This window comes from Pristiophorus japonicus, chromosome 7 (genome assembly GCF_044704955.1).
Source record: "Pristiophorus japonicus isolate sPriJap1 chromosome 7, sPriJap1.hap1, whole genome shotgun sequence".
Classification (NCBI taxonomy): domain Eukaryota; kingdom Metazoa; phylum Chordata; class Chondrichthyes; family Pristiophoridae; genus Pristiophorus; species Pristiophorus japonicus.
Window position 1 is genome coordinate 215702005 of NC_091983.1, and position 17322 is coordinate 215719326.

Here is a 17322-nt window from a genome sequence, read left to right on the forward strand (position 1 = left end):
AACAGCCCAAGCTTGAATGTCGTCTAGGCCTTACTGTATGCGGGCATAGACTGCTTCATTATCTGAGGAGTTGAGAATGGGACTGAACACTGCAATCATCAGCGAATATCTCCACTTCTGACCTTATGATGGAGGGAAGGTCATTGATGAAGCAGCTGAAGTAGGTTGGGCCTAGGTCACTGCCCTGAGGAACATGGGTTTGAGGAGTGAGTTGGCTAAGGCAAATTGTGGAAATTAGATTTAAAGATATGACGGTAGATAAGCAAAAGTGAACATTTAAAGAAGTATTTCATAATTCTCAACGGATATACATTCTATTGAGAGATAAAAACTTCACGGTAAAAGTGATCCATCCGTGGCTAACTAAAGAGGTTAAGGATAGTAATAGATTAAAAGAAGTGTATAATGTTGTCAAGAAGAGCAGTAAGCCTGAGGATTGGGAGCGTTTTAGAAACCGGCAAAGGATGACCAAAAAATTGGGAGGTAGAAAATGGAATATGAGCGTAAACTAACAAGAAATATAAGATTGTAAAAGCTTCTATAAGTATGTAAAAAGGAAGAGATGAGCAAAAGTAAGCGTGGATTCCTTGGAGGCAGAGACAGGAGAAATTATGAGGAATAAGGAAATGGCAGAGATGTTAAAACAAATATTTTGTATCTGTCTTAACCGATAAGGGAAATAAGGGGTTATGGGGAGCGGGCAGGGAAGTGGATCTGATTCCATGATCCGATCAGCCATGATCATATTAAATGGCGGAGCAGGCTCGAGGGGCCGTATGGCCTACTCCTGCTCCTATTTATGTTTTTATGTTATGTTCTAGAAGACACAAAAAACATAACAAAATTAGTGGGGAACCAAGAGTCTAATGAGTGTGAGGAACTTAAAGTAAATAATATTAGTAAAGAAAAAATAATGGAGTAATTAATGGGACTAAAAGCTGACAAATCCTCTGGACCTAATGGCCTACATCCTAGGATTCTAAAAGAGGTGGCTGCAGAGATAGTGGATACATTGGTTGTGATCTTCCAAAATTCCCTAGATTCTGGAACGATTCCCACAGATTGGAAGGTAGCAAATGTAACCCAAGATAAGAGGGAGCGAGAAAACCGGGAACTACAGGCCAATTAGCCATTATTAAGGAAGTGGTACCAAGGCATTGAAATCATATGATTAGTCACCGTTAATATGCTTTTATGAAAAGGAAATTGTGTTTGACAAATCTAATAGTTTTGTTGAATATGTAACTAGCAGGGTAGGTACAGGGGAAGCAGTGTAGTACATTTGGATTTCCAAAAGGCATTTGCTGAGTGGCCATACGAAAGGTTGTTGCAAAAGATAAGGGCTCATGAGGTTGGGGTTAATGGATTTAGAGGATTGGTTATAGGACAGAAAATGGAGTCTGAATAAATGGGTTATTTTTAGATTGGCATGCTGTTACTAGTGGGATGCCGCAAGGATCAGTGTTTTGGCGTCAGCTATGGGACTGAGTGTAATGTATCAAAGTTTGCTGACAATACAAAACTAGGTGGGAAAGTAAGCTGTGATGTGGATAGAGCCTGCAAAGGGATATAGACAGGTTAAGTGAGTGGGCAAGAAGGTTGCAGATGGAGTATAATGTAAGGAAATATGAGGTTATTCACTTTGGTAGGAAGAATAGAAGAACACATTTTTTTAAGTGGTGAGAAACTATTAAATGTTCGTATATGGGTGGGTGTCCTTGTACACGAAACATAGAAAGTTAACATGCAGGTACAACTAGCAATTAGGAAGGCAAATGGTATGTTGGCCTTTATTACAAGGGGGTTGGAGTACAATAGTAAGGAAATCTTACTGCAATTATACAGGGCTTTGGTGAAACCACACCTGGAGTACTGTGTACAGTTTTGGTCTCCTTACCTCAGGAAGGATGCTTTCCTTGGAGGGGTGCAACAAAAGTTCACTGGATTCATCCCAGGGATGAGAGGCTGTCCTATGAGGAGAATGGGCCTATATTCTCTGCAGTTTGGAAGAATGAGAGGCGATCCCAAGGTTCTGCGAGGGCTTGACAGGGTAGATGCAGAGAGTCTCTTTCCACTGGCTGGAAAGTCTAGAACATGGGGGCATAGTCTCAGAATAAGGGGTCGGCCATTTAGGACTGAAATGAGGAGAAATGTCTTCACTCCCAAAGGTTGTGTATCTTTGGCATTCTCCATCCCAGAGCGCTGTGGATGCTCAGTCGTTTATGTTCAAGGCTGAGATTGAGATTTTTGGATACTTAGGGAATCTAGGGATATGGGGATCGGGCAGGAAAGCGAGTTTGAGGCTGAAGATCAGCTATGATCTTATTGAATGGTGGAGCCGATTTTGAGGGGCCGCATGGCCTATTCCTGCTCCTATTTCTTATGTTCTTCGTCACATCCTGCTAATCAGAGTTCATCCTTTTATTGCCACTTTGTCTTTTACACTCGTACCAATTTCCAACCCAAGTCAAAAGATTACTTCCAGTTCCATGCGCGCTCATTTTTGCTAGTCCCATCAAATTCCTTCTGGTGGTCCATATAGGTAACATTCCTGATACTCCCTTATCTACCTTCTTAGTGACCACCTCAAAAACTAGATTAGTCAGATATGACTTACCTCAACGAAGCCGTGCTCAGTCACTCTATCCCTAATGACAGACTCTAGTAACTTCCCCATAACTGATGTTCATGGGAGGTGTATCACAGCACAGAACCCAACAAGAGTAGACCAGCAGCAAGTATAGGAAATTAGGAAGTGCCTGGAGGAGGATTTCTTTTGCCTCACACAAAATATAAAAGTTCAGCAAGCTGTGCAGTATTGTCACGAGTGATGCCTACCCATACTGTTAATATTTACTTGCACTTTTGGCAGTAAGAGAGGCTTGATCTCTAATATTTCACCTCCTCAGATCTTGTGAAAATCCTAAAACCCCCTCCTAGTCTTGAAAGTTCTCGGATGTGAGAAATGGGTGTGCACACATTAAGGAAGTTTTGTTAGCAGCTGTGTAACGCAGGCCTGGGGGAACCACCAAAATGGTGGAAGAAGCAAAAATGCCATTCTTGTACTTGATTTAAACTCCCAATAATTTTAACACTTTCGTTAGTATTCTAAGCACTTCCATGGTAAAAGCCTTCGAATAAATCTTGTAACGTCATTAACAAAAAACTTTTGGGAAGAGACCCACATTTGAAACTGTATATAAATTAGGCTTACAGCATCCCAGGGTACAGTGTCAGTACTTTATGGACAAATTGTGTGCGTGCGCCCTCCATAAATATATTACCTCACACTTCTCCAGATTGAATTCCATTTGCCACTTTTCTGCCCACCTGACCAGTCCATTGATATCTTCTTGCACTCTACAGCTTTCTTCTTCAGTATCAACCACATGGCCAATGTTTTGTATCATCTGCAAACTTCTTAATGCCCTTACATTGAAGTCTAAATCATTGATGTATACCATGAAAAGCAAGGGACCTAGTACTGAGCCCCGTGGAATCCCACTGGAAACAGCCTTCCAGTCACAAACACTCGTCAACCATTAGCCATTGCTTCCTGCCACTGAGCCAATTTTGGATCCAACTTACCAATCTCCCTTGGATTCCATGGGCTTTTACTTTTCTGACCAGTCTGCCATGTGGGACCTTGTTGAAATTCTTGCTAAAATCCATGTAGACTACATCAAACGCGCTACCCTTATTGACTCCTTGTTACCTCTAAGCTGTAAGTGTGCAAATTTTGTCTACTTGCATTTTTTAAAATGAAGAGTTGGGGGCATTTTATTTCATTTTATTGATGGTGTTTATCGGATCCAAAGGAGAACTAGTTTTTAAAATTTTGGTTCCTCAAAAGATCACACTTGCAACATTGAAAGCCTTATCTGAGGAATCAGGAGGCTTGGTAATTCTAATCCGGAAGCTGACTACTGATTAGTATACTTGTAATGTGTATGAGAGTAGTTTAAAACATTTGAGGGAGATGAAAGATGTTGAGTTACTCCAGAGTATTCCTTTGCTTGTCTGTACTGGAACCACCTCGAGAAACGCAATGATGCTTTTGCTGCCAAACAGAATTGACAAAAGAAAAAATACAAAAAGTGTACAATGATGGTTGAATATAGTAAGCAAATCTCATTAGGTGTCGATGCCAGAAACTTTGACAGCACAATGGAACTTTTGTGGTTTTGATAGCTGTACTTGACCTTCAGGCAAGTTTAGTCAAATAACCCTATAGGTTCACTGGGTGAGCAAATATCCAAGTGATGATAGTCTATTGAAGATTGAGGAAGTTCTGAAATAAATGTATACTGTAACAGTTTTATATCAAAAATAAAGTTAATGAGTGTTATATTCACTTGGGGTGTATAATTATAATTTCAAATTGTGCCTTTAGCTTTTTCTGTTGAAACCAACTTTGCTCAGAATTTATTCCACTGGGCTGTGAAATGACTGGCTGCTGTTGGGCACCATTTGGGAATGGCTTTAAACCGCACTTGTATATTATACAGTGATTTGTGGACTCAATTCAAGCTTTTTGGGTAATGGTGCAGTGACTGGAAACTAGTTCAGTTCCCTCCCAGTCACAGAGCTCTCAATTTCTACTGTGTTGCTGTGCGCACATGCTGACTGCCGGTACTTCCCAGAGTTATCACTGGGCGGGCCTGGTACACCACCTTGGAGCTGGCTCAGGATGGCATTGGCAGTCTGGAAGCGAGGAAGGCCGAGTGGTGTGACTCAGGGATACCAAGGAATGGGACCTAAAAGGAGCTTCACTCGGATTGAAATGTACTGATTTTAGTAGCTACAAAATATAATCTGCTCACTTAAACTAATGTGCTATGATATTTTACTCCTAGTAAAATTTGAGTACTGTTGTACAGTTTGTTTCCCAGTGAGGATTAGATAGCTTGTTTGTGTTTTTATTAACATTTGCCACGTTTTTCCCCCTGCCTCTGTTTCTAGGTCAGAAGACTTGTCTCCATTTGCACGGCACGTTTCCATACCTTTATGTTCCATACGATGGCTACGGGCAGCGGCCAGAACGGCATCTTCGTCAGCTGGCTTTCAGTATTGATCAAGCACTAAATGTATCTTTGGGCAATCCTTCCTCCAGTGTCCAGCATGTGTTCAGGGTGTCACTTGTATCTGGGATGTAAGTAAAGTTACTTATCTGTTACAGTCGGTGCACTGAGTTTGGGTAGCGTGAATGTATTAATCTGAATGTTTGTTTATTTCTGAAAGTATCTGTACTTTGCCTGGGCTTTTCGATAGAATAATACTACGACAAATCTGCCTACAATGTGGCAGATTTTTTTTAATTTCTGAAATTTAAATTCTTTTAACACTAATTATAGCAATATGCTTACAACTATTTTAGTGCAAAACAATAAATCTAATGGGCCCAAGTTTCCGCCCTCTGTAAAAACGGCGCACCTCCATAAGGTGCGCTGACTTTCTGGAATAAAAAGGGCGCCGGAAACTTACCTTGCGATTCTCCGGTCTCCTCAGGACGTCTTCCTGCTCGGCGTGGCGTAGCACAAGGGGTCGGGGGCGGAGCCAGGTCACGGCGCTGAAAACAGTGCCAGGACCTCTGCACATGCGCGCTAGAGTGTGCGTGCATGTGCAGGAGCTCCGTGCCCCCGAGGCTGCGTGGGAGCGGCCCGAAGTGCGCTGACCCCAGCCCTGGCCGAATGGGCTCCCCGGGCGAAGATCGGGACTCCCTTCCGTTTCTCCCCCCCCCCCCCCTCTTCGTTGTCATCGGGGCCTGCCCGGCATCTTGCTGGGGGGCGGGCCCCGCCCGAAGTGTTGGCGGCGGCAGCCCGACCCGTTCAGCCTCAGCCTCTCTTTTCTCCCCCCCCCCCCCCCACACTGTTCAGCCTCCTCCTCCCCCCCCACCCTCCCCCGTTCAGCCATTCCCCCCCTCTCCTTCTACCCCTCCCCCCTCCTCTTCTTCCCCCCCCTCCTCTCTTCTTTCCCCCCTCCTCTCCTCTCTTCTTTCCCCCCTCCTCTCTTCTTTTCTTTCCCCCCTCCTCTCTTCTTTCCCCCCTCCTCTCTTCTTTTCTTTCCCCCCTCCTCTCTTCTTTTCCTTCCCCATCCTCTCTTCTTTTCTTTCCCCCCTCCTCTCTTTTCTTTCCCCCCTCCTCCTCTCTTCTCTTCTTTCCCCCCTCCTCCTCTCTTCTCTTCTTTCCCCCCTCCTCCTCTCTTCTTTTCTTTCCCCCCTCCTCCTCTCTTCTTTTCTTTCCCCCCTCCTCCTCTCTTCTTTCCCCCCTCCTCCTCTCTTCTTTCCCCCCTCCTCCCCTCTTCTTTCCCCCCTCCTCCTCTCTTCTTTCCCCCCTCCTCCTCTCTTCTTTCCCCCCTCCTCCTCTCTTCTTTCCCCCCTCCTCCTCTCTTCTTTCCCCCCTCCTCCTCTCTTCTTTCCCCCCCCAATCCTCTCTTCTTTCCCCCCCCAATCCTCTCTTCTTTCCCCCCCCAATCCTCTCTTCTTTCCCCCCCCCAATCCTCTCTTCTTTCCCCCCCCCAATCCTCTCTTCTTTTCCCCCCCCAATCCTCTCTTCTTTTCCCCCCCCAATCCTCTCTTCTTTCCCCCCCCCAATCCTCTCTTCTTTCCCCCCCCCAATCCTCTCTTCTTTTCCCCCCCCCAATCCTCTCTTCTTTTCCCCCCCCAATCCTCTCTTCTTTTCTCCCCCCCCAATCCTCTCTTCTTTTCTCCCCCCCCAATCCTCTCTTCTTTTCTCCCCCCCCAATCCTCTCTTCTTTTTCCCCCCCCTCTTCTCCTTTCCCCCCCCCCCCCCCTCCTCACTCTCAGAAACAGAGAGACACTGGGGGGGAGCCCCGTCCCAGCATGCTGTTGGAGGGCTCCCAGTGCTGCAGTAGGTGAGTAGAAACTTAATTTTTTTTAATTGATTTCTTTATTATTTATTATTGATGGTGGCTCTTTATTTGTAAAAGTGAAGTGTTTAATGTTTGTAAACTTCCCTCACCCCCCCCCCCCCCCATTGTTCCCTATACCTGATTTATAAGTGTAGGCAAGGTTTTTCTGAGCGTACAAAAATCTACACTCCACTCTAAGTTAGTTCGGAGTAAGTTTAAGCTGCCTAAACTTGCAAAACAGGCGTCAGTGGCTAGACACGTCCCCTTTTGAGGGAAAAAAATCTGTTCTAAAATGAAACTATTCTAACTCATTAGAACTGGAGCAAACTAAATGCCGAGAATTGCAATTTCTAAGATGCTCCATTTTAAACTAGTTGCTCCAAAAAAATAGGAGCAACTCAGGCCAAAACTTGAGCCCATTAAAGGGACATTAAAAGTGACAAATTAACCAATAAAACCTTTTTAAACAATAATTGGTCAGCAGTATGCTTACAACCATTCCAGGAACTTCGCAGGTACATGGTCCAAGAACGGCCTAGGACCAGGCTGCAAATGATTTGGGACAGGGGAGAGGCCTGGGAAACATGTACAGCTGTAGTTTGTGTTACAATGTGCTTACTGTCATGTCTTGCTCCAACAAGCTGGCTGGAGACGAGATTTCAATTCAGAAATAATTGAAGAGGATATAGAAAATTCTGTTGCCACTGTCTGCCAGCTGATGTGACACGTCATTGAAATCTCTCCCCTTCACCTCCGTGAGAAAAAAATTACACTTTTTTTTAACCTTACAGTAAATAAGATTTCCCCCCCTTCCCCCTCCTTGTTGAGGCCAATATTTCAAATATTTTTAAGTAACCAGAAGTATGTTCAATTTAAAACGTGAACCGCTCTAAAGATAGACTTGAATTTCTATGGCATTTTTCACGACCACTGTCTCAAAGCGCTTTACAGCCAATTAAGTACTTTTGGAATGTAGTCACTGTTGTAATGTGGGAAATGCGCACAGTAAGCTCCCACAAATACCAATGTAATAATGACCAGGTGGTAATTGTATTTTGTTTTGTTGATCTGAAGTAAATGGGGCTGCCTTCCTTTCCAGGACACTTGAATACAAGCAGAAAAACGTTTTCGGTAACTTTTTTTTTCACCCCCCCCCACCCCACTCGTTTTTTTTTTTAAGGATGGATATTTACTGAATTGGTCAGCCTGGCTGCTTCCTATTTAACCATTTCCTTTTAAGTTTCTGATGGATCACGGTAATGCCAGATGAGAGTGCCCAATGTATGTAGTGCAAACGCTGGATCACCGCAGGAACGCGGGGGCAAGGAGGTAAATCAAATCTCACTTGGCTAGGCGCTATTTAAACTTCGATTGGGTGGGGAAATACTTAATTGAAACAGCTTGCATTTATATAGCTACTGAGAAGTGCCATCGGACAAAATATGGGTACCGAACCAAGAGACAAAATATTATGAGCAATGTTCCCTGTTGTTTGCTGGTGTCGTGCAACCCAAGTCTGGCTTTTTCAAAGTTTTGCCGCATGCACAAAACTGTGAATGGACCACGCGGCCTCTTAAGGGGCCGCGCAACCACCCCAAAACAATTAGGGAGACATTGATTACGAGGGGTGACTTAAGGCTTGATCAGAGGTGGGTTTTGACGGAGAAGGAGGTGGAGAGACAGAGATTTTCGACGCGAATGCGCTCAACTCCATCCCGCAGCATGCTACCCTCCACCATCTCAGCAAAACCCCAGCCCTGCGTGAGGTAGAAAAGATCGTTCATCAACTCAAGAATAACAAGGCAACAGAAGCAGCTGGAACCCCCACTGAGGCACTAAAGTATGGTAGTGAAGCACTATTGGCATGAATGCATGACCTCATTTCTCTTATCTGGAAAGAGGCAAGCATGCTGGGAGATCTCGGCGATGCAGTAATCGTGACCATCTTCAAAAAAGGGGACCAGTCCGACTGCGGTAACTCCCTGCGGCCGGCCACTGTGAAAGTCATCGCAAGAATCCTCCTCAATCGTCTTCTCCCTGTGGCTGAAGCGCTCCTCCCAAAGTCGCAATGTGGATTCCGTCTACTAAGGGATACAACGGACATGGTCTTAACTGCGCGACAACTGCAAGAGAAAGGCAGGGAACAGCATCGACCCTTGTACATGGCCTTCTTTGACCTCACAAAGGCCTTTGACACTGTCAACCGTGAGGGACGACGGAGCGTCCTCCTCAGTTTCAGCTGCCCCCAAAAGTTTGTCACTATCCTTCGCCTGCTCCACGATGACATGCAAGCCGTGATCCTGACCAACGGATCCACCATAGACCCAATCCACATCTCGACAGGGGTCAAGCAGGGCTGCATCATCGCACCAACACTTTTCTCGATCTTCCTTGCAGCAATGCTTCATCTCACTCTCAACAAGCTCCCTGCTGGAGTGGAACTAAACTAGAACCAATGGGAACCTGTTCAATCTTCGTCGTCTCCAGGCCAGATCCAAGGTCGTCCCATCCTCTGTCGTCGAACTGCAGTACGCGGACGACGATTGCGTCTGCGCACATTTAGAGGCCAAACTCCAAGCCATTGTCAACATCTTCACCGAGGCGTATGAAAGCATGGGCCTTACACTAAACATCCGTAAGACAAAGATCCTCCACCAACCTGACCCCGCCACAGAGCACTGCCCCCCCCCCCACCCCCGGTCATCAAACTCCACAGTGCGGCCTTGGACAACGTGGACTATTTTCCATACCTCTGGAGCCTATTATCAGCAAGGGCGGATATCGATGACTAGGTTTAACATCGCCTCCAGTGCAGCCTTCGGTCGCCTGAGGAAGAGAGTGTTTGAAGACCAGGACCTCGAATCTGGCACCAAGCTTATGGTCTACAGGACAGTAGTGATACCCACCCTCCTATATGGCTGAGACGTGGACTATATACAGCAGACATCTCAAAGAGCTGGAGAAGTACCACCAGCGCTGCCTCCGCAAGATCCTGCATATCCACTGGGAGGATAGCCGCACCAACGTCTGTGTTCTCACTCAGGCCAACATCCCCAGCATTGAAGCACTGACCACACTCGACCAATTCCGGTTGGGTGGGCCACATCATCTGCATGCTTGACACGAGACTCCCTAAGTAAGTGCTCTACTCTGAACTCCTACATGGCAAGCGAGCCCCAGGTGGGCAGAGGAAACGTTTCAAGGACACCCTCAAAGCCTCCTTGATAAAATGTAACATTCCCAACGGCATCTGAGAATCGCTGGCCCAAGACTGCCCAAAGTGGAGGAAGAGCATCCTGGATGGCGCTGAGCACCTCGGGTCTAGTCGCCAAAAGCATGCGGAAATCAAGCGTAGACAACGGAAGGAGCATGTGGCAAACCAGTCCCACCCACTCTTTCCTTCAACGACTGTTTGTCCCACCTGTGACATAGGGACTGTAATTCCCGTATTGGACTGTACAGCCACCTGAAAACTCGCTTTTAGAGTGGAAGCAAGTCTCGATTTCGAGGAACTGCCACTGATGATGATGATGATATAGATTTCCAGAGTGTAGAACCTAGGGAGCTGAAGGCATAGCTGTCAGTGATGGGGGGAAGGGAAGGGGGTGCACAAGAGACCAGAGTTGAAGGAAGCAAGAGTTCCGGGGGGGGTTTGTAGGGCTGCAGGAGTTTAGAGATCGGGAGGGGCAAGGCAATGATGGGGTTTAAACACTGAGAATTTTAAATTGGAGGCATTGGGGGAGCCGGTGCCAATGTAGGCTAGCAAGGACAGGTGAGTGGGAGCAGGTGCAGGGTAGGATTTGGACAGCAGAGTTTTGGATGAGCTGAAGTTTGTATATGTTAGGATTACAGCCACGAGAACATGGGACTAAAAGAGAGAATTTGCATTTGTATAGTGCCTTTCATGACCTGAAGGTGTCCAAAAGTACTTTAGAGACAATGAAGCACTTCTAAGATAATGACCAGATAATCTGTTTTACTGATTTTGGTTGAGGGCCAGTATACCGGGAGACTACTCCTTGTCTTCTTCGAATAGTGCTATAGGATCTTTAATGTCTACCTGTGAGGGCAGGCGGGGTCTCGGTTTAATGGTTCATCCAAAAGATGTCAACTCACTTCAGTGCAGTACTGAGAGGATGTTGCACTGCCTGTCAGCCTGGATTATGTGCTTAAGTCTCTGAGGTATGTCTTGAACCCATGACCTCTGACTCAGGCAGTGCTGTCACCGAGGGAAAGCTGATGCTTGGAGGTGACTAAGGCATGGACGAAGGTTTCCACAGCGGATGGGCTATGCAGGGGCCGAGGCAGGTGATGTTAGACATAGAAGTAGGTAGTCTTTATGATGGTGAGGATATGGGGTTAGATACTCAGCTTGGGGTCGCATAGGATGCTAAAGTTGCAAACGGTTTGTCTCAGCCTGAGATGGAGGCCAGGGAGGGGAATGAAATTGGTGGCAAGGTTACAGAGTTTGTGGGGGGGTGGGGGGCGAAAGACGACATATTCAACCTTCCTGGTATTTAGCTGGAGGAAATTGCTACTTATCCAAGACTGAATGTCAGGCAAGAAATATGACGATAGAGACAGTGAAAGGGTAGAAAGAGGGGTGGATAAGTAGAACTGGAAACCAACATACGTGAAAGCTGACCCCTTGTCTTTGTATGTGTTACCAAGGGGCAGCATATAGATGAAGAGAAAGGGTTCAAGGATAGATCTTTGATAGACTGCAGAGGTAACGGTGTAGGAACGAGAAGTGAATCAATTGCTGGAGATGCTCTGGCTACACTGGGATAGACGAATGAAACCAAACCTACTGAGCAGGACAACAGACAAGTAACATTGGAGAAGGATGGTGTGGTTGTCAAAGGATGCAGAGAGGATGATGAGGGTTAGTTCACCCAAGATCACAGTCACAGGACGTAATTTGTGACTGATAAGGGCCATCTAAGTGCTGTGGCAGATACCTGATTGAAGAGAATGCAACATGGAGTTGCAGGAAAAATAGGTACGGATCTAGGAGGTGACTTCATATTCAAGGACTTTGGAGAGGAAAGAGAAGCTGTTTTGAAACATAGAAACATAGAAAATAGGTGCAGGAGTAGGCCATTCGGCCCTTCGAGCCTACACCACCATTCAATAAGATCATAGCTGATCATTCACCTCAGTATCCCTTTCCTGCTTTCTCTCCATACCCCCTGGATCCCTTTAGCCATCAGGGCCATATCTAATTCCCTCTTGAATATATCTAACAAACTGGCATCAACAACTCTCTGCGGTAGAGAATTCCAAAGGTTAACAACTCTGAGTGAAGAAGTTTCTCCTCATCTCAGTCCGAAATGGCTTACCCCTTATCCTTAGACTGTGACCCCTGGTTCTGGACTTCCCCAACATCGGGAACATTCTTCCTGCATCTAACCTGTCAGTCCCGTCAGAATGTTATATGTTTCTATGAGATCCCCTCTCATTCTTCTAAACTCAGTGAATACAGGCCCAGTCGATCCAGTATCTCCTCGTATGTCAGTCCAGCCATCCCTGGAATCAGTCTGGTGAACCTTTGCTGCTCTCTCTCAATAGCAAGAAAGTCCTTCCTCAGATTAGGAGACCAAAATTGAACACACTATTCCAGGTGAGGTCTCACCAAGGCCCTGTACTGCAGTAAGACCTTCCTGCTCCTATACTCAAATCCCCTAGCTATGAAGGTCAATATGCCATTTGCCTCCTTCACTGCCTGCTGTACCTGCATGCCAACTTTCAATGACTGATGTACTATGACACCCAGGCCTCGTTGCACCACTCTTTTCCTAATCTGCCGCTATTCAGATAATATCCTGCCTTCATGTTTTTGCCGCCATAGTGGATAACCTCACATTTATCCACATTATACTGCATCTGCCATGCCCACTCACCTAACTTGTCCAAGTCACCCTTCAGCCTCTTAGCATCCTCCCACAGCTCACACCACCACCCAGCTTAGTGTTGTCTGCAAACTTGGAGATATTACACTCAATTCCTTCATCTAAATCACTGAGCCCTGCGGCACCCCACTAGTCACTGCCTGCCATTCTGAGAAGGACCTATTTATCCCGACTCTCTGCTTCCTGTCTGCCAACCAGTTCTCTATCCACGTCAGTACTTTACCCCCAATACCATGTGCTTTAATTTTGCACACTAATCTCTTGTGTGGGACCTTGCCAAAAGCCTTTTGAAAGTCCAAATACACCACATCCACGGGTTCTCCCTTGTCCACTCTACTAGTTACATCCTCATAAAATTCTAGAAGATTTGTCGAGCATGATTTCCCCTTCATAAATCCATGCTGACTTGGAGCGATCACATCACTGCTTTTCAAATGTGCTGCTATTTCTTCTTTAATAATTGATTTCATCATTTTCCCCACTACTGATGTCAGGCTAACCGATCTATAATTCCCTGTTTTCTCTCTCCCTCCTTTTTTAAAAAGTGGTGTTACATTAGCTAGTCTCCAGTCCATAGGAACTAATCCAGAGTTGATAGACTGTTGGAAAATGATCTCCGATGTATCCACTATTTCTAGGGCCACTTCCTTAAGTACTCTGGGATGCAGACTATCAGGCCCCGGGGATTTATCGGCCTTCAATCCCATCAATTTCCCTAACACAATTTCCTGACTAAAGGATTTCCTTCAGTTCCTCCTTCTCACTCGACCCTCGGTCCCCTAGTATTTCCTGAAGGTTATATGTGTCTTTCATGAAGACAGAACCAAAGTATTTATTCAATTGGTCTACCATTTCTTTGTTCCCCATTATAAATTCACCTAATTCTGACTGCAAGGGACCTACGTTTGTCTTCACTAATCTTTTTCTCTTCACATATCTGTAGAAACTTTTGCAGTCAGTTGTTAATGTTCCCAGGAAGCTTCCTCTCATATTCTATTTTCCTCCTCCTAATTAAACCTCCTCTGCTGAATTCTAAATTTCTCCCAGTCCTCAGGTTTGCTGCTTTTTCTGGCCAATTTATATGCCTCTTCCTTGGATTAACACTATCCCTAATTTCCCTTGTTAGCCACGGTTGAGCCACCTTCCCAGTTTTATTTTTACTCCAGTCAGGGATGTACAAATGTTGAAGTTTGCCATTGCCTATCCACCTTTAAGTATCATTCACCAGTCTATTCTAGCCAATTCACGTCTCATTCCATCGAAGTTACCTTTCCTTAAGTTCAGGACCCTAGTCTCTGAATTAACTGTGTCACTCTCCATCTTAATAAAAAAATTCTACCATATTATGGTCACTCTTCCCCAAGGGGCCTCGCACAACAAGATTGCTAATTTGTCCTTTCTCATTACACATCACCCAGTCTAGGATGGCCAGCCCTCTAGTTCTTCGACATATTGCTCTAGAAAACCATCCCTAATACACTCCAGGAAATCCTCCTCCACCGTATTGCTACCAGTCTGGTTAGCCCAATCTATATGTAGATTAAAGTTGCACATGATAACTGCTGTACCTTTATTGCACGCATCCCTAATTTCTTGTTTGATGCCATCCCCAACCTCACTACTACTGTTTGGTAGTCTGTATACAACTCTCTCTAGCATTTTCTGCCCTTTGGCATTCCGCAGCTCCACCCATACCCATCCAAGCTAATGTTCCTCCTTACTTTTGCGTTAATTTCCTCTTTTACCAGCAATGCTACTCCACCTCCTTTTCCTTTCTGTCTATCCTTCCTAAATGCTGAATACCCCTGGATGTTGAGTTCCCAGCCTTGGTCACCCTGGAGCCATGTCTCTGTAATCCCAATTATATCACATTCGTTAATAGCTGCCTTTTGCAGTTAATTTGTCCATCTTATTACGAATACTCCTCGAATTGAGGCACAGAGCCTTCAGGCTTGTGTTTTTAACACACTTTGTCCCTTTAGAATTTTGCTGCAATGTGGCCCTTTTTGATTTTTGCCTTGGGTTTCTCTGCCCTCCACTTTTACTTTTACTTCTATCTTTTGCTTCTGCCCCCATTTTACTTGTCTCCCTGCATAGATTCCCATTCCCCTGTCATAGTAGTTTAACCCCTCCCCAAAAGCACTAGCAAACACTCCCCCTCGGACATTGGTTCTGGTCCTGCCCAGGTGCAGACCATCTGGTTTGTACTGGTCCCACCTCTCCTAGAACCGGTTCCAATGTCCCAGGAATTTGAATCCCTCCCTCCTGCAGCACTCCTCAGGCAGAGGTGCAGTACCAGATAGAGAACCACTTACAGGGCCCAAGTTTCGAGCCGTGCCTAGACCTGGACGCCCGTTTTTCGCGCCACAAAGTGCGCCTAAAAAAACCCTCCAGATTCTCCACCTCCCTGCAGGTCCTCTGGCCCTCAGCGCAGTGCAGCAGGAGCTGTAGGGGGCAGAGCCAGGTCCCTGCGCTGAAAACAGTGCCGGGACCTCTGCACATGCGCGCTACAGTGGGCACGCAAGTGCAGTAGCTCCAGGCGCCCGAAACTGTGTGGGAGGGGCCCGAAGCACGCAGCCCCTAGCCCTGGCCGAATGGCCTCACTGGGACTGGGTGAATAAGGCTCCTCCCACGGCCAGCTCCTGCTTCCTCCCGACCCGACTCGAATCCCGCTTCCCACCTCCGGACCGGACCCGACACCCGCGCCCCCGGACCCGACCCGACACCCGCTCTACCCCCCTGCCCCCGGACCTGACACCCGCTCCCCCCCCGCTCCCCCCGCCCCGCCCCCAGACTGGATCCGACCTGACCTCCCTCTCCCTCCCCCCCGACCCGACCCGAACCGACCCGACCCGACCTCCCTCCCACCACCCACCCGACCCAACGCCACCTACCTGTAAATCTGGTGCTGGGGACGGGCCATGCCCGAAGTCTCGGGGCCCGGCCCGTTCAGCCTCCCTCCCCCCAATCTCCCCTCTCCCCCCCCCCCAATCTCCTCCCCCCCCCAATCTCCCTCCCCCCCCCCCTCCCCCCCCCAATCTCCCCCTCCCCCCCTCCTCCTCCCCCCCCCAATCTCCTCCTCCCCCCCCCAATCTCCTCCTCCCCCCCCCAATCTCCTCCTCCCCCCCCCAATCTCCTCCTCCCCCCCCCAATCTCCTCCTCCCCCCCCCAATCTCCTCCTCCCCCCCCCAATCTCCTCCTCCCCCCCCCAATCTCCTCCTCCCCCCCCCAATCTCCTCCTCCCCCCCCCAATCTCCTCCTCCCCCCCCCAATCTCCTCCTCCCCCCCCAATCTCCTCCTCCCCCCCCAATCTCCTCCTCCCCCCCCCCAATCTCCTCCTCCCCCCCCAATCTCCTCCTCCCCCCCAATCTCCTCCTCCCCCCCCCAATCTCCTCCTCCCCCCCCAATCTCCTCCTCCCCCCCCAATCTCCTCCTCCCCCCCCAATCTCCTCCTCCCCCCCCAATCTCCTCCTCCCCCCCCCAATCTCCTCCTCTCCCCCCCCCCCAATCTCCTCCTCTCCCCCCCCCCAATCTCCTCCTCTCCCCCCCCCAATCTCCTCCTCCCCCCCCCCAATCTCCTCCTCCCCCCCCCAATCTCCTCCTCCCCCCCCCAATCTCCTCCTCCCCCCCAATCTCCTCCTCCCCCCCCAATCTCCTCCTCCCCCCCCAATCTCCTCCTCCCCCCCCAATCTCCTCCTCCCCCCCCAATCTCCTCCTCCCCCCCCAATCTCCTCCTCCCCCCCCAATCTCCTCCTCCCCCCCCAATCTCCTCCTCCCCCCCCAATCTCCTCCTCTCCCCCCCCCCCAATCTCCTCCTCTCCCCCCAATCTCCTCCTCTCCCCCCCCAATCTCCTCCTCTCCCCCCCCCCCAATCTCCTCCTCCCCCCCCCCCAATCTCCTCCTCCCCCCCCCCAATCTCCTCCTCCCCCCCCCAATCTCCTCCTCCCCCCCCCAATCTCCTCCTCCCCCCCAATCTCCTCCTCCCCCCCCCAATCTCCTCCTCCCCCCCCCCCAATCTCCTCCTCCCCCCCCCAATCTCCTCCTCCCCCCCAATCTCCTCCTCCCCCCCAATCTCCTCCTCCCCCCCAATCTCCTCCTCCCCCCCAATCTCCTCCTCCCCCCCCAATCTCCTCCTCCCCCCCCAATCTCCTCCTCCCCCCCAATCTCCTCCTCCCCCCCAATCTCCTCCTCTCCCCCCCCCAATCTCCTCCTCTCCCCCCCCCAATCTCCTCCTCTCCCCCCCCCCCAATCTCCTCCTCCCCCCCCCCCAATCTCCTCCTCCCCCCCCCCAATCTCCTCCTCCCCCCCCCCAATCTCCTCCTCCCCCCCCAATCTCCTCCTCCCCCCCCAATCTCCTCCTCCCCCCCCAATCTCCTCCTCTCCCCCCCCCAATCTCCTCCTCTCCCCCCCCAATCTCCTCCTCTCCCCCCCCCAATCTCCTCCTCTCCCCCCCCCCCAATCTCCTCCTCTCCCCCCCCCCCAATCTCCTCCTCCCCCCCCCAATCTCCTCCTCCCCCCCCCCCCAATCTCCTCCTCCCCC

General features: G+C 48.6%; 1 protein-coding gene across 1 annotated transcript in view; it reads left to right on the forward strand.

Annotated features, from left to right (window-relative positions):
• rev3l (REV3 like, DNA directed polymerase zeta catalytic subunit) overlaps nt 1-17322 on the forward strand; it is a 230759-nt gene that overhangs the window by 90995 nt on the left and 122442 nt on the right. The window contains exon 2 of the mRNA XM_070885791.1: nt 4963-5152. Coding sequence (XP_070741892.1) covers nt 4963-5152 — 190 coding nt within the window. The remainder of the gene's footprint in view (nt 1-4962; nt 5153-17322) is intronic.